Source organism: Lepisosteus oculatus, chromosome 10, assembly GCF_040954835.1.
Source record: "Lepisosteus oculatus isolate fLepOcu1 chromosome 10, fLepOcu1.hap2, whole genome shotgun sequence".
NCBI lineage: Eukaryota > Metazoa > Chordata > Actinopteri > Semionotiformes > Lepisosteidae > Lepisosteus > Lepisosteus oculatus.
In genome coordinates, this window is record NC_090705.1 from 2,985,203 (window position 1) to 3,012,971 (window position 27,769).

At 41.6% G+C, this 27,769-nt stretch overlaps 1 protein-coding gene across 1 annotated transcript; it reads left to right on the plus strand.

Annotated features, from left to right (window-relative positions):
* Positions 1 to 698: 698 nt before the first annotated feature.
* Positions 699 to 26,968, plus strand: vwde (von Willebrand factor D and EGF domains). The gene is made up of 32 exons (XM_069194746.1): positions 699 to 1,033; positions 5,808 to 5,992; positions 6,679 to 6,910; positions 7,223 to 7,288; positions 7,878 to 8,110; positions 8,770 to 8,859; positions 9,000 to 9,141; positions 9,743 to 9,957; positions 10,425 to 10,498; positions 10,949 to 11,222; positions 11,631 to 11,830; positions 12,261 to 13,240; positions 13,902 to 14,044; positions 14,748 to 14,912; positions 14,997 to 15,101; positions 16,465 to 16,579; positions 17,321 to 17,571; positions 18,290 to 18,509; positions 18,600 to 18,737; positions 19,086 to 19,226; positions 19,624 to 19,770; positions 20,546 to 21,145; positions 21,472 to 21,567; positions 21,656 to 21,751; positions 22,518 to 22,613; positions 22,956 to 23,051; positions 23,492 to 23,587; positions 23,712 to 23,807; positions 24,171 to 24,266; positions 24,969 to 25,064; positions 25,154 to 25,251; positions 25,814 to 26,968. The coding sequence occupies exons 1-32, from the start codon at positions 949 to 951 to the stop codon at positions 25,832 to 25,834; spliced, it is 5,688 nt and encodes a 1,895-aa protein (XP_069050847.1). The 5' UTR covers positions 699 to 948; the 3' UTR covers positions 25,835 to 26,968.
* Positions 26,969 to 27,769: the final 801 nt, after the last annotated feature.

Here is a 27,769-nt window from a genome sequence, read left to right on the forward strand (position 1 = left end):
TCCTGTTCAGACTATCCATGGCTGCCCTGACACTCTGGAGACCTTTGGCTAAACTATTTGGATGTTTACACCTCCTTCTTCTGCCAATCTAGCATGAAGAGACTCAAATTCTTAAATGTCTCAAACTCTTCTATTTCAAAGTCACTCCTGGAGCAGCGAAGGAAATCAACCCTGTACATTCTCCGACAAGCATCCCGAGAAGCAACTCCTTAACGTCTATAAAATTAGAGAAAAGCTTGGTGCTAAAGCAAAAAAAATTAAATTGCCCAGTTTAGACTTTTTTTTTCTGTCTTGTGTATTAAGGACAAGGGAACAGGATATATTCCACCTAAAATATCAACGCTGATATTAAACATACTCATAATTTGGCATGACTCTAAATGTTAACAATAAATGCTTAAAGTAGTACATTGAATATATCAAGAAAAGCTAATACCGTATGGTAATTGTGATTCTTTTCTCCCAAACTACGCACTGATTCCCATACAGGAACATACTGTATATAGACTACTAATTATTCATTTGAATCCAGTCACAGCTTCGCTCGAGTAATGCATGATGGCCGTTTTGCATTTGTCGTTTATTCCATGAACACTTTTCGTGTTCTGTCCTTACGCGCTGATCTGAAAGGGCGCGCCGCCGGCTGCCAGGCAGTCTGTGGTCCGTCAGCTGAGCTCAGTCCTTCAGAGGTCTGTTATCTGATGCTCTGCAGGCACAGCTGTGTGAGGAGTAACAAACTCTTAGGGAACCGCTGTGCACTGGCGTTACTTAGCATTTTCTTAGAAGCATTTCCTCGCTAGAAACTGATTCAGTCACTGATCTCAGTAAGAGGAGGATAGAAAGGCCATAGTCCGTTTGAAAGGCACGTTTGAAGCAGTGTATCAGACTTCGGAATATTTACCAAATGCAGAGTTCGAGTTATTTTCATTTATTTGCGTTCACAGGACAATGACACGTCAGGAACGTGTGGGATGTTTTGTAATCTGGACTGCGATGAAGTTACTGATGACAACAACCATCTACTGTCAGATAGGTAAGAAATGTTCTGTGTTGCACAAACCTTCAAGGTTGCTATTCCGTGCAACTTTTACCTTACAGGTATGTCAATTAAAATGGAGATCGTTACGTGGATTCCTTAGTTTTATTATGGAAAAGACACTTTTAATTACAAGCGGCAGTAGCAGCTTCATATAACCAAATGCCCAATTCAGAAAATGCAAGAAGCTTCAATTCGAATTTTACTAATTAATTACTATTGTTGTTGCTGTTGTTGTTTATTATCAAGGTTGCTGTTGGGTTAATATTATTAAAACATTGAGACATAAAAAGGAAAGGCACGGTTAAAAGTCTTTTAAAAACTCGTTTCACGTTATTGAGATGAATTTGTCTGAAATTGAAAAACACTTTTTACTGTTATCCTATAAGCTCTGTAACTTTATTTAGTATTACCTGTACTTATTCGGGGATTGTTCACGAGGATATTAAACGAATTATGTTAAAGTTATCAGTAGCACTTATTTCTTCTATGTATTAATGTGTTTTTTCACAGTGCAGGGCCTAGACCATGTTATACATTTATTATTGCAGTTTAGGCAAATTAATAAATATATCCTATCGATTAGCATAAACTGACTGCAGCACAATATGAACATCGCCGGCGTGAAGGCGAGGATGTCCTGAAGGCATTGCTTAGTTCGAATTTATCGCATAATTATCAGCCAATCCTGTGAACCCCCCCTCGTTAAGAGACACCCAAGCCTCCCCTGTGGGTTCAGTTATGTACAGTCTGGTGGAAACACTTTCTGGCTGCTGTCTGAGCGGACGGGCCTCTCGGGTGTGCGGCTGCCCGGGCGCAGCAGGATGCGATTTTGAAATCCAAATAGCGGCAGTCCGGCGTTTCCACAGCTCGCCTGCAGGAACAGCAATGATCTTAATCATTTCAGCCCGGGGCGACTGGAAACGGAGCGTGAAGACGGTTTTTTTTTTTAAAAAAAACTATTAGGTTTTGCTTTTATACAAGCTAAGGCAATTTATAATGGGGAAAATGATGTTAAGCTCCTTAAGTCGTTTTGTGTAGTTATTTGGGTACTTACTGTAAGAGTTACTTTAAGTATTTGACAGAATTGTTATTTGTAAATATGGCAGTATTTCGCGTATTTGTATTTTGCTATATTGCTGTGACGGGAACTTCAGGGAGAAAGACTTCAGCCTTGATTTACAATTTGTGTTTCTTTAGGAAGAGCCAAAGCAAGGTTTTTTTTGTAGGCCATGAGTGAAAATTTTCTCTTTCTCCTTTTCTCTGTAACATTTAAAACAGTTAATCGAGTGCTAAGATTTACTTCTCACATAAAACACAAACATGCTGTTTGGTTATGAAAACATCTTCCTGTCTCTGTGTACCTTCACAGTATGTGTAACTCTCACTTACATTTAAATAATAAAACACATTGCTTGCACAGAAAACTCATACAGGGGACAAATTATCACATAGCTGATTGCTCAGTCAGGATAATTCAGTGGAGCTAGTTCATGAAAGAGACAGGACATTACAGAAAAGAAATAACAACTTGTGCTGGTCTGACTCCCGCTGTATAGAGGTAGTTTAAACACACGCACGCTCTTTAGACGTAAAGATCTAGTGGAATTGAAAGCAAATATATTTTTAGATGTAGTTGGTGCTTCAATCAAAGGATGTATGACTCTCTTTACTAGGTACCTTATCCATTATACTGTAGGCTATTAATACCCCAATAGTAGCTCCTGAAGCAAGGACTTACATATATACCCTTCCAGCTGCACGTGCAGAGCCCTGTACACTGCTCTCTTCTGACTCCGCTGGCTCTGTGACCTGTGTCTCTTTATATTTCAACACAGTTATCATCCTTTGTGCTCGTTTTACGTGTGGTTTAAACAGCAAAATCGCTGTGTTTGACACATATGGTACACGCCAAAGGTATATTACTGGTCATATCCACTCAAAAAACATTAGGACTCTGAATCCCCCCCCTTCCAAGAAAAGCAGTCGGTTGGTGTTCTGTTCCTGATTAAAGCAATGTCACGTAAAGTAAGAAGACTGGGGTTAATCTTCCTAAATTACTGTCATTCCCTAACAGCGGTTGAAACATGCTCTTAGCTTTGTGTATACATCATTCAGGTCAATGTGTGCTTGATTTTACAGACGTACTGTATAATAGCTCTGTTTCGCAAGCAGTCTATACCTTGTTAGAAACCAACTGATAATATTTACCTTGTGATGTGATAACTAGCATCATCAATAAAGAACAGGCATCACATATTCTCAGTCACATCATACTTTTTAAAATAAAAAAGTGGCAGGTGAATAGTGTAGAACAAAAAAAAAAAAACATTGCATAAACACACCGGTTCTTCAGCCATGAGCCCAGAAAGGGAAGCTCAGCTACTGATGACAGCTCAGTATATGTCTTCTGAGTCCGGATGGAATTTGGGCAGCTTTGTTAATGGGCTGAAGAAGTGCAGATGTAATGATGTAAAATGCTCATTTCATGATCCAACTTCTGACCTAAAAAGCACGAACGCAACAATGCATGAGAGAACTGCAGAGAAGTTATACTCAAATAAGAGGCAATCTCTGGCCCAGTGGTACCTGCCAGACTCTGAGCTCTTGCACCTTTTTGCCTACTTGGAAATGTTCTTGATCTCCAGAGAGGTAGCCAGGCATACTGTGACATTGAACAGACATTACTGGTACCTTAAAGCATTCAACAATCAAATCCGTCAGTGTGGCACAATTGGATTAGAAAAAGACGAGATGTCTGTTTTCTTGAAATGTTAAACATTTTTCTGTTAACCTGATCTTATAAATACAGCTCAAGAATATAGGAATTACTTATTAAATATGGCTCTGTACTTTTTTCACATGGTCTTTGTTTTTTCTGTGTAACTTTTTCCACTTCATGTGCTTCTTAGGATACCTTAGAAGGATATGAGCTCTTTTTTTTACCAGGCCGTCTTCTACAGTGTAAACTCTTCTTCATCAGCTAGGACTCTGCAGGCTGTCCTCTCCAGTGTGAGCTCTTCTTCATCAGCTAGGACTCTGCAGGCTGTCTTCTCCAGTGTGAGCTCTTCTTCATCAGCTAGGACTCTGCAGGCTTTCTTCTCCAGTGTGAGCTCTTCTTCATCAGCTAGGACTCTGCAGGCTGTCCTCTCCAGTGTGAGCTCTTCTTCATCAGCTAGGACTCTGCAGGCTGTCCTCTCCAGTGTGAGCTCTTCTTCATCAGCTGGGAGTCTGCAGGCTGTCCTCTCCAGTGTGAGCTCTTCTTCATCAGCTAGGACTCTGCAGGCTGTCCATTTCAGTGTGAGCTCTTCTTCATCAGCTAGGACTCTGCGGGCTGTCCTCTCCAGTGTGAGCTCTTCTTCATCAGCTGGGAGTCTGCAGGCTGTCCTCTCCAGTGTGAGCTCTTCTTCATCAGCTAGGACTCTGCAGGCTGTCCTCTCCAGTGTGAGCTCTTCTTCGTCAGCTAGGACTCTGCAGGCTGTCCTCTCCAGTGTGAGCTCTTCTTCATCAGCGAGGACTCTGCAGGCTGTCTTCTCCAGTGTGTGCTCTTCTTCATCAGCTAGGACTCTGCAGGCTGTCCTCTCCAGTGTGAGCTCTTCTTCATCAGCTAGGACTCTGCAGGCTGTCCTCTCCAGTGTGAGCTCTTCTTCATCAGCTAGGACTCTGTAGGCTGTCACTAGCTCACTGCTTGTTCTCCTTCTCGCTTTCCCACTGTTTTCTTAGTCTCTTTCCACCAGGCATAAGTGAGATGAATGGAACTGTGGCCAAGGCTGGCCGATTGAGGCTGCTTGTCACGGTGCGTTAGAGTTTTTTGTTTGCTGCTGCTATCATCATCATTACTGTGACTTTGCTAGGGGACATGGTAACTATTTGTGTTTTGTTCTAACCTCTGAACCAGGAGGCCTTTGGGTGGCCTTATATGAATGGGAGCTACAGAACTCTTATTAGCAGATGTGACAGTAGATGGTGTCTTTGGATTTCTGTGTGTTTGTTAGTTAATCCCTTTTTGCTTATAAATGTTATTTTTGTCTTCAGCTTTTTTGCATTTTAAAGTGTTAACATCTTATTACTCATGCTGGTCTAAGATCTTTAATGACCAAGTGGTCAGGACTTCAGTTCAGGACATCAGGACATCAGACTGTCACCATAGAAAGCATTGGTTTGGAAATTCTGGTCTAGTTGAAGAGCGCCACCTACTGGTCCACCAGCACCACTTACAGCGGCCAACTGTTTTTTTTTTCCTGAGCAAATATTTATTTCACAATTTTAATTACAATTTTAATCAGAAAATATTAGCTTCTTACGTAAAACACATCAAACTCACCATCTCTCCAAACTGCAAATGTAACCTGAAACTGACCTTTTTGCTGCCATTGTGATAAATTGTACCTTTCTATTTTGGCTAGAAACAAAACTGCACTACCATAAATAGTGTGGTGCTTAATGACTATTTGGCTGCAGTAGTGTTTGCCATGCAATTATTTTGGATTGTGAAATGAAGGCAAATTCTTCGCAAATACTGATAATATGAAGTACGTCATAATCAGTGTATTTTCCACTTTTAACAGGGCATGTGTTTTTATAAGCTTTTTCAAAATGTAACTCCTCTGAAAGCTCAGTATATTCAATGTGCAAATTCTATCAACTGAGTATAATAGCCGTTTATGTTTCTTTATTAATTATTATTGTCACCACATCTTAAATTCCTTGTGGACGTTTCTGTGTGTAACTGGCCTAGCTCAGTGCTGATGATGTGATGACTGTTTTGCAGCTCCAGAATGTACTCCGCAAGGCCACCAGATCCTTCAGAACCCTTACAGGAGTGTCAGCTTCGACTCCCAGAGGCTCCAGCAGTCAGCCATTCAGGATTTGATATGCGACCACTCCTTGAGCCCAGGATGGTATCAGTTTCAGATCTTTGACAAGCCAGCTAGCATGCCTACTAAATGTGTGGAGGTAATGTTTCACTAGGCTGATCGCTAAGTTGTTTATGTCTCTCACTGGCCGTTGAGATTTTTTATGTATAACCTGGCCCACCGAGCCCTACCAAGCAGTTTGGTACTGTAGATGTCTTTCTGCTGGTTGAGGGAGTCTGGAACAAACAACCCAGTCAGAAATTGCAGGATGGAATGAGATCGTCAGAGTATTAGCTACTACTGTAACTACCAAACGGTCCAGCTGGGTTTAATGGTCTCGTCTTGTTTCTCATGCTCTCAAGGAGACAATGGGAAAATATCTGAGACAAATAAAGAAAAAATCTCCATCCAGGTTTCCTACATTTTATGAACACTGTATTTCCGGAAGTCTTTCTGCTGAAGGACAGTTGCATATGGGTGGCATGGTGGCGCAGTGGTTAGCTTCGCAGCGCTGGGGTCTTGGGGTTCTGTTCCTGGGGTGCTGTCTGTGAGGAGTTTGTATGTTCTCCCGGTGCTTGCGTGGGTTTCCTCCCACAGTCCAAGACCTAGAGTACAGGCAGATGAATTGGCTTCTGGGAGAATCATCTCTGGTGGGAGTGTGTGTCTTTGTGTGCCCTGCAATGGACTGGTGTCCCATCCAGGGTGTAGCCCACTTTGCGCCCGTTGCTTGGTGGGATAGGCTGTGGTCCTGGATTGGATCAAGTGTTCTCTGGCTTGTGTTTTTAGGTGAATCACTGCGGAACTCAAGCCCCAGTGTGGCTGTCCTTGTCAGACGGGGAGTCTCTTCCCCGGCCCATGGAGGTCAAACAGCTCACCGCCTGTGCAACCTGGCAGTTTTTCTTAAGCGGCACCAAGGACTGCTGCCTCTTTCGGATCCCTGTCAGCGTCAGGAACTGTGGTGATTTTTACGTGTATCTGCTGCAGCCCACTCAGGGATGCATGGGTTACTGTTCAGAGGGTAAGAATGTCAGTAAGACCCTGTCTTCATCTCTATACATCCCACATGCACTACTTCCAGGGAGGCTCACCTATCACAGTGACCTTGTTTTTGGTCCAGGTTCTCATTTTTTCACTGAAATAGTTTACTGGCATTACTTGTTAGTGCAGAACTCTCTGTGACAATCTGAAGATGTCTTAGGTCGCAGGAAGATCAGCTGAGGCACTGTTCTTATAGCATCTAAGACACTAGATTATAAATGTGCTGAATTTCTGTGATCACTGTTGCAGTGGAGGCAGTACACTCACTTTGCAGTGTGGTTGTGTTTTGCAGTGGTGTCCGATTCAAAACCAGCTCCCTGTGGTCCTGGGGAAACATATATTGGTGGACATTGTAGAGGTACATGTTTGTGAGCAGTAAATAGAAAATCAGAGGGGTCAAAGTTTAGTCATTATAATACAAACAGAAGCCATACAGGGTCATATTAAAGCACATTTACACACTTGCCTAATCTATGGAAATAAGAACTCTACCAATAAGAAATATATTATTATACAGTATATTTCTTATTCCCACAGATTAGGCAAGTGTGCAAATACTCTTATACTCTATAATACACTTTTTTTTTGTGCCTGATTCTTTCTTAATTGAAGTGCAGGTTGTAATTTGTAATTGGTGAAGTTAAAATTTTAATTACGGCCTAAATGTAGCATGAACCATGTAGCAATACAACAAAATTATTCATACATAAAATATCTGGTTATTCAAGATGGTTTTGCAGAAATCAAATGGTTTAATTCTACATAGGTGGTCATTGATATAATTTGTCTATTAAATGAGTCCTACTCAAAGGGATTCTGTGAACAAAAAGCTAATTTACTTCACAGTGGGCAAGATATTGTATAATAATATACAATTAAAACAATATCTAAAAGTGACACAACTGAGGCTTTTATTTGTGTAATGTGTGTTTTTTTTGTTATTATAGGGAATCTCCCTCCCTCACCATCAGTTCCTGAAATTGTGGCAGAGTATGCCGGTGAGAATATTTACCTAAAATGCTCCTTTGATGGACAGAATGCGAACGTCTCTTTGGGATACGTCGTCGCATGGTCTCGGCTGTCTCCACACGGGACCAGGGAAGAACTCAGGCAGGAGACGACTGTGCAGACCTTCTCATTCATCGAACTGGATGGAATAAATCTTAGACTGGGCGACAAGGTGCAGTGTGACCCGGGATCGAGCATAATTCAGTCAGATTGCTCTGGGGAACAACTCAAGCAAGAATGTTATATATATTTTTTGTGTTCTCAAAGTACACTGTGTATAGAAATCTGGCCCATCTAGCCAATTTGATTGTTAGTAGTAGATTCATCTGAAATTCCTGAGACCCAGTTGTTTCATGAACGAAGCCAGGGTATTGCCTTGAACTGCAAGCTGGACAGCTTGTCACATACTCCTACAACTCTGTGTGTTACTGCACCTCCACCCTTCCACTTATGCCTTCCGGTGTTTGTTTCACTGTACGGGCACTGAGGGACGTACAGAGTTGTGAAGCAAAAAAAACCAACAAATTAGGATCTGTGAGGTCTTTCTCAGTGAAATCTGCAACTGATGTGAAATAAGAATATACATTTTGGAATTAAGAATAATTTCCTTCTAAAGAAAAGGCAAATGTTTTTCACAAGTGGTTTCACCATCCCTTTGGTCCTTTGGTTTGATAATACTGTCAAAAAAAATTAAAAATGGCATTTCAGAAATATGTCTAGAAATAGCAAAAATTGCTAAACAGTTTTCATCAGACCTTGTTAAAACCTAAATGCAGTGAATACTGAATATTTAGTCATCTATAAATCATGTGATTTGTTTATGATTAATAGATTTACTGCCGTAGTTCCAGCTTCTTTTTGGAGTCACCAGACGTCCGCAGCACACCAGTGGAGAGCCAGGAATTCTTTGCTGGAATCAGGGTACACCAGAGCAAACCGATCCGAGTTCATCCTAAAATAACGTACTGCAGGCAGTTGTGCTTTTAAATGTCTTTTTGATTTGAAAAAAAAAAAACAGAATCGATCATGAGTAGTCATGGAATGACTCTTTCTTCTTCTAGCTGAAACCAGAGGTTTCATCCATATCAGAAGATGGTAAGGAATATAAACTAAAAGTTGAGAGCACAGTGCCCATTCCCTGCTCTGAGGGGCTTCCCAGAGAGGACTGCTCCATCACCCTCCATCTCAGCACCATCAGTGAAGGTAAACGCTTTGTGTGGAACAGTGAATAAGTGTAGTCAAATACAATATCAAGATGGGTAGCAGTAGCATTAGCTGCCAGGGAGGAATATCAGTTAGTGCCTCAGGACTTGTAACTGGAAAGCTGTGGCTTTAAATCCTGGTTGGGTACAGTGCTGTTCAGCCCTTGATCAAGACATTTCATTTCTGCTTGCACCTGTATCATACATGAATAACAGCAGAAGTGGTAACAGCTCCCATCAATTGCAAGGACACTGTATAAATGGGGTAAAATGCAAGAAATCATCAGCCAACTAAAAGAAATATTATGGGGAAGAGCTGCAATGTGTGAATTCATGCTGTGCAGGAGCAGTTCAGGCTCTGCTGGGCCGTTCTCACCAGGCCTGTGTGGAGAACTCAAGGAGTGAGGGGGACACAAGCTGTGCCCCTTACTCAAGAGTGGGACAGTTTGCATTCTGTTGTTCTGTCTCTGGAATGGGCCTTTATGTTGGACTTTCTTCCTGTATTAGTTCTTCATTTGTATAACTAAGTTTGGGCCAAAAGCCTTTCACCTTGGTATGGACTTCGTTGTATTTGTACAGTATTTTCCTCTCGATCTTTTCAGGTGAAGCACGTTTCGGCCCGAACGTTGTTCTGTCGTCCTGCCAGATTGATCTCCTACAGGGGCCTTGCGTTAACGGGAGCTGTGCTTCTGCTGTTGTGCACTACACAGCAGTGACGGACTTTGTGCAGGATGGTGACAGAGTCACTGAAATCACAGTCAAACCCCTGGGTAGAAACAGCTTTCTATGGAGTGGTTATATACCACAGGGCGTCCAGGTGAGACAGTGTCCCATTAGTTCACTGTTATAGTCAAGATCAACATTCAGGCATGGAGTGTTGGGAAGAAAACCATCAATCATATCATATTTGAATAGAAATCTTTGCTTGACTGTGCCATCCTTTGACTTTTGATGGAAATAAGAAATTACAACATCATCTCTTGCCCCCAAAAAAATCTTCAGAAAAACTACTGCTGTCACATGTACAGTACAGAGTGAAAAAAACAAGTGAAAAAATGTTTCATTTAACTCCTGGAATCAGAGACTTGATCCTGTTTTACTTATTTATACAACATCATCTGAGTTTAAACTCCAGAAAAAAATAGTACAATTCCTTATTCCATCATAAGCAATGAATACTGACTTGTCTTGCTGTGAAGACCCTTCAGGCTTACTTTAGAAGTTTGAACATCCAGCGTGTGTAGTGCCCGACTACAAACCGAGAGTAATTTGTATTTTTTGCAGATTGAGGTCAAGGATATTCCTTCTTCTTATTGCTATGCATTTACAGACCCTCACATCATAACATTTGATGGAAGGTACTGCAAAAGCTTTATTAGTATTGTATTATGTGTTTGCTTAAAGTATACAAAGTAAACATTTTTGTTGTGTATTGTATTGTTTTATTTCCCATGTGTTAGGTGAAATAGTATGTGCGTTTCATGTTAGTTTTATTGAGCTCAATATTTTTGCTTGAGGTTCAATGTGTTTAAATATTCTTGTTAGACTGCCAGCTGCAGACACTTGTGACTGCTTGTTTTTCTACTGCATAGCTATGCAAGGTTCGTTATAAATATCCTGGGCAAGGTGTATATCATATTGATTTTTTTGAGCTGCAATGACTGTTTGCACATAATGAACATGACTTGAAAAAGGAGTTTTAAATTCATGTTAACTGCCTTATAGAATTCAGTGCTGTGGTTACATGTAGTGCATTTCAATGGCGTAAAATCAAATCAGCCGTTTTCTGACTTTGTTCTTCTTTGTAGGAGTTATGATAATTCTAAGATTGGGACTTTTGTGTTCTATAAGAGCTCACTGCGGGAGTTTGACGTTCATGTCCGGCAGTGGGATTGTGGGAGCTTACATTTTCCAGCCTCCTGCATCTGTGGCTTTGTAGCCCAGGAAGGAGGAGATATTATTGCCTTTGACATGTGCAACGGACAGCTCAGAGAAACTAGACCACACCTCTCAGTGAAGAACAGAAATCTTGTTAGTAATAATATCAAAATCACAGAATCTTACCAAGGAAGAAAAGTAACAGTAAGTGGACTTTTTTAAACCATGTTACAATAACTTAGGTCTTTATGAATTTATATTTCTTAATGGCGCATAAAATAAACTGTTTCATGCACTGTACAGTATGTGCTTGTCAGGCACAAGTTCCTTTAAAGCTAGGTTAAAGTATGTCCTAATGTCATATAATGCTAATTATTATAATTTATGAATGATAAAATATACAAAATAACATAAGAGCAGCAAAATTATGTGCTATTTATATGCATTGAACATTCCTTTATGCTTTGTTATCCTTAAAATAAACATTTTGAAGTATTCCTGTTTCAGTATTTTCTGAATAAAGAGAAAATAGTGTATCTACTATTACACATCCATACTGTATACTGTATTTCAATGTATTGCTCCTTTCAGGAATATTTTCTTTTGTTGTAGATCACATTTTCTTCAGGAGCCTTTGTTCGTGCTGATGTAGCTGACTGGGGAATGAGCTTAACCTTCAGGGCACCCAGTTCCGATTATGGGCATACAGAGGGTCTGTGTGGGATATTTGATGGAGATCCTGGAAATGATTTTCACAGGGTCAGTGATGGGGCTACACTTCAGGATCCTTTAGCATTTATTAATGAATGGAGGTAAGTCCAGACATTATTGAACTTGTTTCCAGGGGAAAGAACAGACCCCATGTGGTAGGGACCATGCTTATAATACATGTTGAAAGATGAATATTTGCGAGTGTGTATAGGATAAGATCAGGCTTTATTGATCCCAAAGGGAAATTGAGGCGTTTTGTACAGTATGTGGTATGTGGTCATGTGTGGTCAGGATTAAGAAGTTGATTATTTAAGAGAAAAAAATACCACCGGCCTATCAGAATTCTTTCTCATACTCATCCTTTTTTTCGGAATTGGAAGCAGAAATAAAGTGATATACAGCACATCATAGGTTAACCTAAGCCATGTAAAACATTTAATAAAAGAATAGTATAAATTGTTGACAGATATTTTTAAAGCTTGTTTTTTCATGGTATCTAAATCACTAAATTTCCCTTTCTTGTTTTCCCAGGATTTCTCCAGGGAACAGTTTGTTTGACAGAGTGCCTTCCTTTGAGAGCCCCCAGAAGAAACGAAACTTTTGCAACTGCGGGGGAGACCCTCTGGGGACTGATCCGTCTCCTGACAAGCTGCTTTCTCCTCTGAACCCAGGACCCGTATCTCCTTGCACTCGCCGTGAAAATGTTAGGCTGTCAACTCTAATACCGACCCTGGACATCACAGCCGAGTACGTCCACTCGGTGGAGCTGGTCCGGGGCCTGGACAAGCGCGAGGCTGGGGCCGCGGGGAATTCTCCGGCTGTGGTCTTGACCGGAGCTCACCGCCTAAACGGGAGCCAGTTTGGAGGACCGGCAGCGGGACAGAAGGCTGCCTCCTCGCATCCCGGCTCAGAGAGCCGAGGGAAAGATCCCTCTCCCAGCAGAGGGCTCAGCCAGGCGCACAAGCAGGCCATTCCCAGCTATGGGAGACAGCTCAGCAGAAGGAGCCGGTGGAAGCGCCAGATATACTATGGATATAGTGCAAACGCCCCCTACCAGAGCCTCAGCCAGACAGACCTGGAAGGCTTCGGTTATTTCTTCCCAGAGGACCACGCGACAGATACTCGGGCCGGTCCTGTGCCCTCCTGGCCCACCCCGTCGGGGCTCACCGAGCCCGGAGCGGCCGAGCTCTGCCGCCGCTCCGTCGCCAACTCCAGCGCGGGCGCGGGCTGCGCCCGGTGGCTTGGCGGGAGGGTGCAGGACGCCGCCGTGGGCATGTGCGTCCGGGACCTGCAGCTCAAGGACGACCTGGGCTGGCTGGGCGCGGCCTCGGCCCTGCTGGAGAACGAATGCGAGCGGCGGCTCCTGGAAGGCGGGGACTTCGGGGAGCAGAGGGGGAGCGCGCTGTCCGTTCTGAGGTGTCCAAACCTCTGCAGCGGGAACGGGCAGTGCACTGAGTGGGGCTGTGTGTGCTTCCAGGGTTTTGGTTCCTACGACTGCAGTGTCTTATCTGGTAGGTGTAGCCTGTACAAGGCACATTAAGCTTGAATATGGAAGTATACTAAAGGGGGATCTTATTTCTATATCCCGAACCGACTCGTATGTTCATTCATTTCTTTGCCATTTTTTCTCATGTCTTTAAAAATAGGCAACTGTGGTCATTATTACCGCCTTTGTTTATGTTTTACATTTTCTAGATATGAGCAGCAAATCACAGTATTATCATTGAATGATGATGTGGTGGAAAGCTGGTGTTGAGATTCAGAAATCCGTAGGGTAGCATCAGTGTCGCTAAACAAGCAATTCTGGTCTAGGTTAATTGGTGTTTCTAAAGTTCCCCTATATATAGGGGCACCTATATAGTATATATGTGGGCCTTGCGATGGACTGGTATTCTGTCCAGGATATAGCTTACCTTGTTTGTCAGGATAGTGTTCTGCCTTACATCAACCCTGTATTACTGAAAATAATTATATATTTAATTTTATATCTCCCAAAATGAACAGAACTGCTTGAAATTTGAAAGTTTTCTGCTCTTACCTCACTTCATTTCTGCACAGCACAATTAATAGATGTTGTATGACTGTTATTTACATCCTCAGGTATTTAGTTTCTTGTTCTTTAAAAATCTGTGTTTTCTGATTGTCGGCTTGTTTGTCTTTTTCAATATTGAGCTGACGACCAGATTCCCCAAATCACAGATCTTGAAAATGCCGGACTTTGTGATGTCCGTCAGTATGACTGCACTTCGGTACGGGTTTTTGGACACCGTTTTAGGGACTCTTTTGAGCTGAAATGCGAAGTCATAAAGGAAAGGGTACGTTTTGTTATTCATCTCTGTGTATGTGATGTGTCAAGGGATCTGTCCTCTTGCACTGCTAAGTGCTAAGTGCACTGCTAAGTGCAAGAATGTCTAAAAGGAATTTTCACAATAAAATGTCTTATTTGCTGTTTGACTACATTTAATATAAAAAATAACTCACCGCATAAAGTCTTCTCCTGTTTTCAGAATTGCTTCTCTTCAAGTAAGCAGCTGCCTCAGCATGCATAGGCTGCAAAGGAGCAGGTAAAGGTTTATTCCAGGCTGAAAGGAAAAGAAAAGACACACAACATCTTCAGGTGTGCAAAGCCCCAAAGACGAAAAATTGTGTCTCTTTTCTTTTCCTTTCAACGTGGAATAAACCTTTACCTGTTCCACGGCTTCTCCTCTAGGTACAATCTCAGATTTATACATTTAACTAAATACTTTCTTTTCTTCAGATTCAATTCAGATTAATTCCTCAGACGCTTTCATTTTCTTAACCCGTTTTCTTATTGTATCCCAGAGTTGAATTCACTTTCCCCTGGAAATAAAATGCCTTGTAATAGCAATAGCAATATTAGTAATCAACACTACTACTCCACAGCTTCAGGGTCCTGGGTTTATCAGTTGTCAGTTTCTCAATCAGATCTGATTATCTGGGGGAATATTATATTTAAAGAGTGGGATTAAAGCTTTCTCTTTTATTGCTTATCAACAGTATGTTGGTGACGAGTGGGTTCTTGATGAGCCTCGATTTACAGTCGCCACCTTCTTCAGTAGCAACGTTGTGGACTGCCAGTTGCCATCAGAGAGTAGACCCCCTTCAGACACTTTGGACATAGATATGGTTGATGATAAACCCATTGCCAGGTGGCAAATTAAGGTACATCTTATCACTGCGGTGCTTATTTTGAAAAAAAAATCAGAATTCTGTGTACCATTGTTCAGGAAAATTCTCTTTCTCCAGGTTACCAACGATGGTTATGGATTCAGCAATGCAAAGACCCTGACGTTGTACGATGGTGCATGTCAGACATGTGAACCCCACCCGGAAGGCCTCTGCACATTAAAAGTATGTTTAATCATTTTATACATATTGTGCAACCTGAAAAATTGCGTGCACTTGAAATGTTTGTGCATACAGCATCATCTGAAGACTCTGCAAACACATACAGTAAGCATAATTTATGTATCTGAAAGCATTACTATCAGCAGGGATGTACTTAGCAGATGCCCTCATCCAGGGCAGTTTAAAATATATGCCAGGTTTACTTTAGGTGTAAATATAATGATCAATCACACAGGTACAGAACGGTAAAATGTCAGCTGGCAGAGCAGTGCATGTGCTGCACCCATAGATGAAAGAGTATGCATTACAACATTTCAGTAAACACCCTGTTTGTATGTATTTCATGTTTACAAGGAATAAGAACAACTAGTGAATTACATTACCAACCAGTGCGAGAATTAAAAGAATTAGCGCAATACTTCGTAAGAGTCACGGAAGAATGTAGCTGAGAGCTGAGAGACCATAGGTGCTGTCTGAACAGGTGAGACTTGAGCAGGAGCCGGAGGGTTGATGAGGGACTGAGGAATCCAGATTCCTGTGGGCTGTTCGTCTCAGTAGGGTGGGGAATGAAAGGGCTCTGGCAGTGGGAGAACGGACAGAGGGGGCCGGACACCAGGTGGACAGAGGGAGAGCGGAGAGAGTGAGGAGGGGCATAGCGACAGGCGAGAGACGGGAAGTAAGCAAGAACAGAGCAGCCGAGACACAGCCCAGTGTGTGGAGGGACTGCAGTACTGCAGCAGAATGAGAAAACCAGAGCAAAGATGAGAAGAGGCAAGGCGAGCCATAGCAGTCTGGACAGGACGGAGTGGGTGGAGAAAGGCTTAGGCTAGTTAGGCCAACCCAGAGGGAGTACTCGTCCTCTGTGTGGGAGAGAACCAGGGCAAGTAGAGTAAGACAGAGTGAGTGGAATTATCCTGTTTACGGCAACAGCCCGTGCTCGACCTCCCCACAGTGGGGGGCATTTCCTCTCCCTGGGGAACAAGCACGAGGTGCGTTCAGCAGGTCCAGTGAATGCACGGCCTGCGACCGTGTGCCTGGCTGGATGGGATGGGGAGGGAGGGAGGGGGCTGTGGAGCGTTTGAGCTGTTCTTGCAGCTGTCTGCCTCACTGTTCCCACAGTTAACATTGCCTTTACTACCTCAAACTCAGGAAACAATCTAGTGTTTATATGTCAGAGGTCACGTCCTAACGACTTAATGACAATTGAATGCTATGCATTTTTCTTGGTTTGTTTTAGTTCTCCTTTATGTTTTATTGGGGTTATCCTCTGATATACAGTGTGCTCATCCCAAGCATTCCAATCATTTGTGCAATGCAAATTTTACTGTTCTGAATAACGGGATTTATTGCTCTTGTGCTCATTTAGGAAAAGACCTGTAACATAGATGGACTCTGCTATGGAGAAGGAGACTCAAATCCCACCAGCCCATGCCTGATGTGTAGACCAGACTCATCTAAATTCACGTGGTCTGTTGCTGAAAGTATGTAATAGAACACTATATAGAAATACCATTCAGTATTCTTGCCAAAGTGCACTCCAGATATGCACATGTTCATGTCATTTATGGTATTGAAAAGGTATCAGTTTTAGTGAATGAGACAATATTCGTATTTAGAAATGCCCCTTTGTAGCAACATGCCAATCTGAAAAAATACAAGCTTAGTGCCTCTTTTCCATTTCAAGCAGGGTTTGCATTGTAAAAGTCACCAATATTTGTTCTTTCCTGAACATTAAACTAAGACACTTTTCTTGACCATGAAGGTTACAAAACAGGAGGCCAAGATATACAGTAGAAGTCTTGATCATTTAAGAAAGCTGAAAAATCACACAAGTCTATTTCCAGTGCATATTATCTTCAGGACAAAATGTGTCCATTTCCATTCTGTTCCAGCCTGTAAAGAGCTGCTATTGACCAAAGGTGCGATAAGAACAATCAACCAGAGGCCTTTTAGCCCATATAGCACATTAAGCCCATTTGGTAGTCAATACCTAACTGTGGATGTTATTCAGCCATTTCTTGAAAAAAGCCAGGGTATGGACTTCAACAGCAGGGCTGGGTAGCTTGTACTGTACTCCCACAACCCTTTACATTGACAAGTGCCGCCTGTTTTCGAATGTCCTTCCACATTCTGTGGTTTTTACCTGTGGCTGCTGGTTCGTATCTCGCTGCTGTTTCTGAAGAAGTAAAGTCTGTCTTTTGTTGCCCCCCTATTCCCCACAGAAAACGAACCTCCGGAGTTCCAGCCCGTTCAAGAGCTCCGCACGTTCTATGGTGAAAACTTTGTGTATCAGTTTCTGGCATCAGATCCCGAAGGCTCGACTGTCCTCTTCACTTTAGAGTCAGGACCCAGAGAAGCAGTCCTCTCCCCTGCTGGGCTGCTGATTTGGAAGGTCGTGTCAAGTGCTGCTTTGCAAACGTTTGAATTTGCTGTGACAGATGACTGCAATGCACAAACCAGAGCCTTCGTGCAGGTAAAGAAAATAACGTTTTTTGCTTTCCAACTCTGGTACCTGACTCTTGGAAAAAGCACGCATGGTATTCAACGTCTTCCTTTGAATCCAGGAGCACTTCAAATCCAGCAGTTTAAACAGCAATATAACAATAAAAGTCTACTAAGTAGTTAATTATGGATTTTCTATTAAAATGGTAGGGGTCAAAAAAGCTTGTTAGCATGTTAGCAGTTTGTTTGGAACCATGTATATGCCATTATATTTTCCCTTAAAAACAGAACACTACATATTGAATCTGTGAACCATATCACCACTTATAATTGTGTCACTATCTTCTTTGTAGTTATGATATATTATTCTGGTTACAGTACTCAAGCAATTGATAGGATTAGTGGCTGGATGTTTCTGTACCGTGGCTGCTGTGTAGCATATAAAAGTTAATGTGGAAATTATGCAGTTACCTTGTTTGCTTCGCTATGCACAAGAACACTTAGCTTTAACTAACCACTGTTTCTTTCCTGTTCATCCATCATTTGGTCATTTATGATTAATTCTGTTTAATCACATTAAACGGAGTAAAGTGTCATCACAGTTAAAACTGAAAGCGTGTTCCTAAACATGAGCCACTAGGGGGAGCTATGAATATGTGATACATTTTTCAGTTTTGCGGTTTCCATGAGACAAAAACTGTGAACGGTTCTCAATTTCCTTAACCCAAGGAACCTGTCTGCTACTGTAGGTTGCCATCCAGCCGTGTGAATGTTTGAATGGGGGATCCTGTGTAACAGACATTAATTTTCCCCCTGGAAGTGGGGAATATCTGTGCGTCTGCCCTCCTGGGTTGGAAGGAGAGAGATGTGCAGTGGACACGGATGAGTGCAGGTCTAGTCCATGTGGGCCAGGCCGATGCGTGGACAGACTGAACTCATATTTTTGTGAATGTCCATCTGGATTGAAAGGTAAATGTGTTGTTATTATTATTACATCATTTATGCTGGGAAACAGTGTACTTGTTTTTAAGAGTGTAAAATGAGATGTTTTTCTTTCAGGCACTGACTGCCAGGAAGATGTTGACGAATGTGTCTCAAGCCCCTGTTCCCCCGGGGTCTTGTGCAACAACACTTTTGGTTCCTATGTGTGTGGACCATGCCCCTTAGGTTTTTTTGGAGATGGGAGGACGTGCAGACGTATGTTTTTGATTATTTTTGTTTGTGGTAGATGTTGCTTCTGGGGTTCATTGCAGAAAAACAAACAAAGTTATGAATGTGACGCTCTTATGCTAAAAACACTAAATGACTCTTGTGTCTGGAAATCCTGTTATCTTTATTTGGCTTTTGTGGGGTTGTATGTTTGTTGTTTTGAATCACAAAACACAGTAGCTAGATACAGTAGTTAAGTAACTAAAGCAGGACATATTTTAGAGGAAAACCTTGAACATCAAATCCTATTTACTGAAACTGAACACATTTATGATAACTGATCTGCAATGTGATCAATATTAAGTTCTCAGCATGACCTTTCTTACTGTTTTAAAGGAAAAACTGAGGTGCATACTCCCAGTTCCCGTGATGATAGTGGTTTGGAGGATGTGGAGGTTGATGAAGGCATTCCCGACCCATCTTACAGAGACCAAACTAGTGTTGAACTTCCAGCTTCTGGTCCCAAGACTGTTTCTGGCAAGTAATACTAAATTCTGTTGGGTTCAAAATGTATTGAGCATTCAAAGGATCTAAAAACATGAAAAGGCGAGTCAAATTTAATGTAAATTCCTGTAACTAAGTGTAATTTTACATGTCATCTCCTGATTGCTAACTGCAGTCTTTTTATATTTTTTTAATTAAACATGCACATCACTGTCCATGAGGTGTGCACTGTAGATATACAGCTAACTAAGTCCTTGATGTTTGTAGTAACTGTTTTTATTAACTGTATCAAGGGGAGGGGTGATGGAGAGGTGCTGCTTACTGAATTTACTCCAGGCCCTGCACAACCCTGAGGATTGGAATGCAGTGCAAATCGTGCTGCTTTTCTCAGATGTGTAAAGACGTTTCTGATGCCCTGATCACACTTCAGGTGACACCAGCAGCTGCTCCAGCCAGCCCTGTTTCCCAGGGGTGCGGTGTTTTGATCGCAGACCTCCAGAGACAGGCTTCACCTGCGGATCCTGCCCTCCTGGATTTGTAGGGAATGGTCATAGGTGCAGAAGAGTCCTATTTCCCAGTAAGGATGTTTTTTTTTACTGTAATTTTACCTCAATAAAAGTGATCAGAATTAACCTCAGTACTGACCAAATTAATTTTAATTGGTCTTTTATGATACATGGAGTTTATGACAGATGTTTGGGAGGAAGGCTAGATAGTAATCTCACAATCTTCTGCTCGCCTGCATATTTAAATCTCACATCCAGGTCTTCTATGTGTGTATCTCTCTGGCATCCCGTCCGCCACCCCATCTACACCTTTGAAGCAGCTCCCTGGCTCATTCTTCGCAACAGTGAGTGAGCTGAGTGACTCACACCAAACATATTTCAGCCCTCTACGGCATTCATTAGGATCACAGCAAACTACTGAACAGTGACATTGTTAGTTCTTTGTGACACAGAAATATTGGTGTCAGCATTATGCTATTCAGCTGTTTTTAAATCACATGGGTTGAATGCCATTTGTGGACATTTACTCAGACTACTCAGAACCTGGCTCTGTTTCTCAATTTGCTTGGTACAAAAAGGAAAGGGCATGTAAGAATGTCTCTTTAATGGTGTTTTCACAAATAAATTGCTACCTTGTATTTCTAACGTAAAATAACCTTTTGACTGTCAATGTTTTATATTTGCCATCTTACACAGTGATAATATTGTCTTGACGTACTCTCTAATGACTCCTTATATATAATTTGCAGCTTTCAATAACATTATTAGTTATGGGAAATCAAATGCAATATTTTTTCACGACTGTATTTTCTTAAAGTCAGCCTTCTGATGATCATTGTTTCACAGGACCAAGGCCAGTGACTACTCCAGCTGGCAGGACGGTGATTGCCACTACCACCTCTGCAACTACTCGTGTGAGAGCTGAAGGGGTGACGCCTTCACAGTCGGACAGGACAACGGAGAACCATCCCCGCATTCACAGGCCCACAGCCCACTTCCCCCAGACTCGCAGCAGGCTGCCGAGGCCGGAGCAAAGACCCGGCGTGCCAAGCAGAACTGCCGCCTTCCCTGCGGGCCTCCCGATTCCCAAGCCACCGGTAGCCGAGACTGAAGCGGGCAGGCGGCTTTCAAAGAGTAAAGAGGAGCTGCCCGGAGACGCCAGAGGCAGGAGCGTCCCCGCAGGCCGGCTGCCTGAAGACAAGGGCGTCTCCCAGGCCGGAGTTCGCCCTGCTCGCAGAGGCTGGCCACATGGGCTGGGCGTCTCTGGCACTGCTGCGCCGCCGGAGCTGTCGGACCCAGAGGCGGGGACGACCTTGACAAGCCTGACTGTCACTTGTGCCGATTCTCCGTGCTTCCCTGGTGTGCCGTGTGAACCCTCACTGGCGGGAACAGTCAAATGCGGCCCCTGTCCCTATGGATATTCTGGCAACGGCATGCACTGCACAGGTGGTGTTTTGTTGTTGTTTGTTTGGTGTTTATCAGTGGTAAATTCAGTTCTTTTTAGGATTTTAGGACCTTTCAGGAATCCATATAGTCTTTCCCTTTAGCTTCACCAGAGGACTTTGACAAAGATGGAGGGAGACCATAGCAGAATGTTAAAGCTCTGTGTTTTTAATGTGACTTAAGGTCTGTGATAAAATGTCTCTTTGTCTTTGAATAAAAGTAATTATTTTTTTGTGTGAATAAACATGAGTTTTGATAAAACATAACTGGAACTAGGTGTTGTCCGTGTGAAAATACTTACTACCCTCCCTTAATTTACTATTTTGCAGCCATGTGCCGATATCCCTGTGGCAGAAATATGGAATGTGTGTTACCCAACACCTGTAAGTGCAAGCCAGGATACACCGGATACAGCTGTCATATTGGTAAGGGAAGATCTTGGTCATCTCGGTCAGTGTTGCTGGCAGGTTGTTTTCTTCAGTAATCGGTCCTATGGAATTCTGTCTTACACAGCTGTGTGCCGGCCAGACTGTAAGAATCGAGGGAAATGCATCAAACCCAACGTATGCAAATGTGCTCTGGGATACAGTGGCTTAACGTGTGAAGAAGGTAAATGTGATTTCGTAAATGTGGTCACAATCTGTTTAAACGTGAAAGCATTTGAAATGCTTGCAATGCAGAAGTTAGTTTTTCTGTTTAGGTTTCCTTGAGCTCTCTTGACTTAAGAGACTTCTCAACTGGATTTTACACCCACAAGTTGCGAAGGATGGAAGTATTTGCAGAGCGGATTTTCTTCATCAAAGTAATGCTACCATAAGGAATGGACTCACATTTTCAGGAAGTGTTTTGCATGGCATCATGGAAATATGGAGAACCAATTCATTAATTGTGATATTAAAGGCTTTTTGTTCTCAACATCTTGAGATAATATTGCTGAAGTAAAAGCTCCCAGAAGTAAAAGCATTCCTTTTGACTTGTTGGTAAGAGCACGGTAATCATCAAGCAGGATAATTCCATTGCATTTCACCGTTTATTTGTCAGAATGAAACTCCTTCTGCCATAGGAAAATAGTCTAAAAAATCTGAGTAATTATTTGCACTTAATCCTGTGGTGTTCCTTGTTACTGTGCACTGTAATTACAATATAATTGCAACATGGTGTTACATACAGTAAATTGTATTTGTGCATTTAGTCCTGTACACAGATTCTGTTGTCTCAGTCTTCTGCAGGCTTCTGAGGCGAAGAGAGATTGTGCTAAACCTTTTAATCTTGTGGTGCATTCCTGACACAGCATAGCTGTACTGAAACTGCCGCTAAAGCTGCATGTTTGCTTGCAAAAGGAAAATAGGTGACAGCTTGTACTTTCCTCACATAGCTAATTGCAGCCCACCTTGTCAGCATGGAGGGACCTGCCTGGCCAGGAATCTCTGCACCTGTCCTTATGGTTACGTTGGGCCAAGATGCGAAACCAGTAAGAATACTTCCAAGCTTGGTGTTGTACTTCCTTTTTACTCTGCATTCTCTTATTACACAGTTATAATTACAAGGGGCTCCAAATGGACCTAGAAGTGATATTCAGCATGACTTTATTATTATATCTTCTGAAAACAGGAATATGTTTAGGAATTTCATGTAGCCACAGTAACACATCAGACCCAATAAATGAATAAGCAACACCAATGTTTCATGTGTCACTTCACCCAAAGTCTAAGCCCAGTGGAAGTTGAAAGGCTTTTGCATTAAAAAAAAGCCATCAGTGCATAATAGCCCTTTTAATGAGTAATGTCTGAATTTGTTGTTTTTTTTTGCTCAGTGGTTTGCAACAGGCACTGTGACAATGGGGGAGAGTGTGTTGCCCCTGATGTTTGCAAGTGTAAACCAGGCTGGTACGGACCTTCATGTAGCTCAGGTGAGATTCCATGCTGCCCTACAGCACTGCAGTTCCGTAGGGCACAGATGCTCAACTCAGCAGTCACACCACCTGCTCAGTCTGTTTCTAAGCTTTGTTAGTGCTACAATTGTGGTCATTCTGAATTTAAGACATCACTGTCCATGTACTGTACAAGCACTGGAAAGTGCTGGAAAACCTCTTGAGTAAATTTAGTACATCAGTACCTTCGGTATCAGGAAACGCAATTACTTTCGTAGTTACTGTGAAGGATATATCTTTGTCTTGTGAACAATTCTGTAAAGAAAGCACATCTCAGAGCATCATTAAGTCTCTTTCGGTCAACTGTCTGCCATATTGTGTCTGTAAGGTCTGAGAATGATTCCTGCTCAGATTTGTTCTGTCACTGTTGTCTGCTGATGTCCATGTGGGCTCTTCTGTTGGTTTCCTCTGTTTCCTAGCTGTCTGCAATCCTGTTTGCCTAAATGGGGGACAGTGTGTGAAACCCGATGTGTGTGTCTGCCCTAGTGGATTCTATGGATCTCAGTGTCAGATTGGTAAGGATATCTTTTCATCGGTGCTTGTTTTTTTTTGGGTTGTTGTTGTATCAAACACATACATTGCCGTTATCTTTCGTGTAAAATGCAGCCGTCATTCTGAAACCACTCTTCTGCTTTCCAGCTGTGTGCAGCCCCCCCTGCAAGAACGGAGGGCACTGCATGCGGAATAACGTGTGCTCATGCCCAGAGGGGTACACTGGAAAGAGATGCCAAAAAAGTGAGAAGCTGCGTTCTGTTCTATCGAGTATATTTTAATAAGAAACGTAAAGTTTTGCAAGACAATTAAAGCTATCAGATTGAATTCTAGGACTGAAATTCAAACACATCTACAAGGACTAGAAAAATACAGGTGTACACTGTGTAGATAGATAGCTTATTAGGCAGGCCAAGAAGGCAAAGGTCAATCAGCCAAGACAGTGGACAACGTTTTATTTCGTCAGCAACAAATGTCGGATTTAAGAGAGTTTTGTTTTATATTTGCAGAGCTGATCCAGACACTGTGTGGCTAAAGAGAATAAAGATTAGTAATTTCTAAGCTGAACTCTGCATTTACTGTTTCACATACTTGTTCTTGTTTTAGGTGTCTGTGAACCAATGTGCATGAACGGGGGAAAGTGTGTGGGTCCCAATATCTGTTCATGTTCATCTGGGTGGAGAGGGAAAAGGTGTAACACACGTAAGTCTTAAATTTAGAACCGTTGCATGAGCCTTTGGTAACTGAGCTTTGCTTAACTACTGTATTCATGAAATAACATGCTGTAGTTTCCTCCATTTCAGTAATCACTCTGTCCTTAGAGGGCCACAGCATGCTGTAGTTTCAGTCACACTGAATTATAAGCAACCTTGGGCAGCCCTTCTTTATATGCCAGCTGGACATTTTGTCATCCTCCAAGATTGAATAATATGACACTCCAGATGAATGAATTGCGTGTTTTAGCAGTGAGATCACGTGTTGTGGAGACATGTACTTCAGTTTGGGGGGGGGTAGGGGAGAGTCTAACAAGGCAGTGTAATAAATAGTTCAGGTGGGTAGCTGCGTCAGCATGCGTAGGCTGCAAAGGAACAAGTAACAGGTTTATTCCATGCTGAAAAAAAAGAAGAAAGAGAACACAACGTTTCGGCCATGGAGCCTTGACACACCCGAAGAAGGCTCCACGGCCGAAACGTTGTGTTCTCTTTCTTCTCTTTTCAGCATGGAATAAACCTATTACTTGTTCCTTTGCAGTGTAATAAACAGGCGAGAGACGTCTCTTACTTCCTATCTTATTGGCCGTTTTAGTTCTGCTGTGGCTTGTGCTTGCTGTGTGTGCTGTAGAGGTCACGCACTGGGTTCAGACCCCTCACTAATGAGCTTGGTTTTGTGATTCCATGTGCACAGCGGTGTGCTTGCAGAGGTGTAGAAACGGCGGTGAATGTGTGGGACCCAACACATGCCACTGCCCAGCCGTCTGGGAAGGCCTGCAATGCCAAACTCGTAAGTATTGGGAACGGTGCTTTATAACCCAGCGGTCAGCGTGCTGGTCCGAGCGACATTCACTTATTTGGTGTAACCCTGTTCTACAGCTGTTTGCAAGCAGAAGTGTCTGTATGGAGGCCGATGTGTTCTTCCTGACCACTGCCTCTGCCGCCCAGGGTTCACTGGAGCTTCCTGCGAGAAAAAGGTTAGGCCTGCCTGCCCTTACCTATGTCCTGTCTTTCTTGATTTTCAAATGCACGATTTAAAAGCCCTTTTATCATTATTTTATTTTACTTAAAATCAATATATTCACAATTTTGTTTCCCCCTGAAGCTCAGTAGATAAGTAAAAATCAGACCTATACATTCATTAGCCTTTTATTGATTTTGATTGCAACAAACAACCAAGTTAAAGGCTTTGTTGGAAAAACTACTGTAACCACTGTGTTTTTTATTAAGATAAAATGGGGCATTTGTTGGCTTTACTGTCTTTAGTGCAATTTGTTATAAATAAAAAGTATAAAAATTTGAGAATCCTAGACAGAGCATATTTAAATAGATGATATACGGTATAGGTTTGTATTTACATCTGGCTAAAATATAGCATTTATTGATTTTTAGAACCTGTTTGGGAAAACAGTTAGAAAATTGAGTAAATGCATATTCAGTGTTCCTTATTAGAGTTACACTGGGAGAATCTATCAATGCATTTTCTGTAATGATCCCCATTGACCAATCTGGCATTTTTTGTGCATTTTCATGTTACAGGTGCAGACATCTCTGGGATGAATGGAATTTTGTCTTTAATGCAGAAGACACAAAGCAATGGGAAAAAAACGTATTACATTTAGGATGTTTATTTTAATTGAATGTTTTTAGTAAATAACACATTATCTAAAGGTTGTGATTATTTCTCTGTCCTTTCTGAGAATTTGTTATTCCTACCTCAGAGGGTAGATTCTCTGCCTTCTTCTTATGTGACTTATGTTCTGTTCAAAAGGTTACTGTCTGAGTGCCTCTATTCCATACCTGTTCATTTTTGATGATTATAGTCTGAGTGCAAATATCCATTAAATGGCTGTTCGTCACTGAAGATTACTGAATGTTACTATTCTTTAAGTGCTTGTTCGTTACTGTAGGCTATTGTCTGATGGTTAGTACTCCTTAAATTCTTGTTCCTTATTGATGACAACTGACTGTGTCTGTCCATTAAATTCCTGTTTGTTAGTGAACATTACCAAGTGTGAATATACCTTTAAATGCCTGTTAGTTACTCTTAGCTACTGCTTCAGTCCTGTCTAATACTTAAAAGCCTATGCATTACCAACGATTACTGTCTAAATATTTAATTGGCTGTTCATTACCCAGGCATTTACTATCCATCGATTTCTCATTTGTTGTTTAAGTGTCCTGTTGGTAATTATTGTTGTTTTTACTGATTGGGGTTTACTGTGATCTGTTTATAAATATTTATTTTTGTTCAAATAATATATATTTTTAGTAAACTGTAAAAATATGTTTTCTCTCATATTAGGTATTGAACATGAATTTGCAGATGTTACCAAAAATAAAGTTGACAGCAGTTACGTTTTGTCAGGACTACCTAAAAATTAAATATGAATCTTTGTTCTGTTGTTGTTTTTTTCTGTAATATCTTATTTTTTTAAAGAAAATCGTCTAAGTGAACTTTTGAACTTTTAAAAAGCTATGTATGTCCATGTACATATGATGGTTCCCTAGTCAAATCATCCCATTTGAGGTAGGATGGTAGGATTTGTGTTTTTCTGTGAACTACGGTTCCTTTTTAAAAGATACAGTACATATCCTGTTCTGAAAGCAAGTTTGTTTTCAAAGGTGATTTTATAAAGTATACACAAATCTGTTTCAAACGATTCACGCTTTAAATAAAACTGTTATAGTAAATTATATGTATTTTTTGCCTTTCACAATCTGCTGTTTCACAATGCAGCTGCTTGTGTTGTGCTTTAATTGCACAGAAATCTCACAGACACCAGTCATCGGCGACAGTCTTACGTCTCTACCCATTACTTCACTGAAGCATATTAAATTCTGGAGGACATGTAAAGAATGCTTATAGTAAACAAAAAACATACAGGGTTTTGAATAAAGGCATTATTTTGTATAACGGTTTTCTTAAGCAATAATTCCAATTGTCATTGAACCTTTAAAAAGAACAAGATCGGGAGTTTTCACGTAGGGTGTGGGAGAACACATTTCTTCGTGTGCTTTTTGTATAATCTCAGTCTACGAGTAGTTAACACAAGACGGGTAAAGCTAACTTTACAGCCTTTCACAGTAGAGCAGTTCTGGTATTATCAGGAAATAAATACACTGGAATCCCTTGAATTACAGTACGTTTTGTTTGTTTTGTGTAATTTACGAATCCAATTGGATCCATTGGTAAAGGGATTTATAGTACCATGGTAAATGTATATACAACACAGACAACAATAGCAAAAGGTTTCCAGGCAACACTGATTAATTAAAGAACCTGCATAATGACATTATCTGTTTCCTTCTGAAATAATGATAGAGCCAAACATTTATTAAACAAACACAACGTGAAAAAGCGATGTTTAGCTACTGTAGATCCTAGCTCTGCCTCTTCAAAATGAATAATTCGTGTCATTCAAGAAGGATTTGTCGCTGTGTTGTTCTTGGCCTGTGAAGACTTCTGGGGTACTCTTAAATTAAGAGGTCATA

What these genes read in the sequence shown, in the direction of transcription:
- vwde (XM_069194746.1), top strand. Translation starts at nt 949, where the DNA reads ATGACACGTCAGGAACGTGTGGGATGTTTTGTAATCTGGACTGCGATG. An exon ending in ATCTTAGACTGGGCGACAAG is followed by an intron (nt 8,111 to 8,769) that starts GTGCAGTGTGAC and finishes TATGATTAATAG; the next exon opens with ATTTACTGCCGTAGTTCCAG. An exon ending in TGGTCCCAAGACTGTTTCTG is followed by an intron (nt 19,227 to 19,623) that starts GCAAGTAATACT and finishes ATCACACTTCAG; the next exon opens with GTGACACCAGCAGCTGCTCC.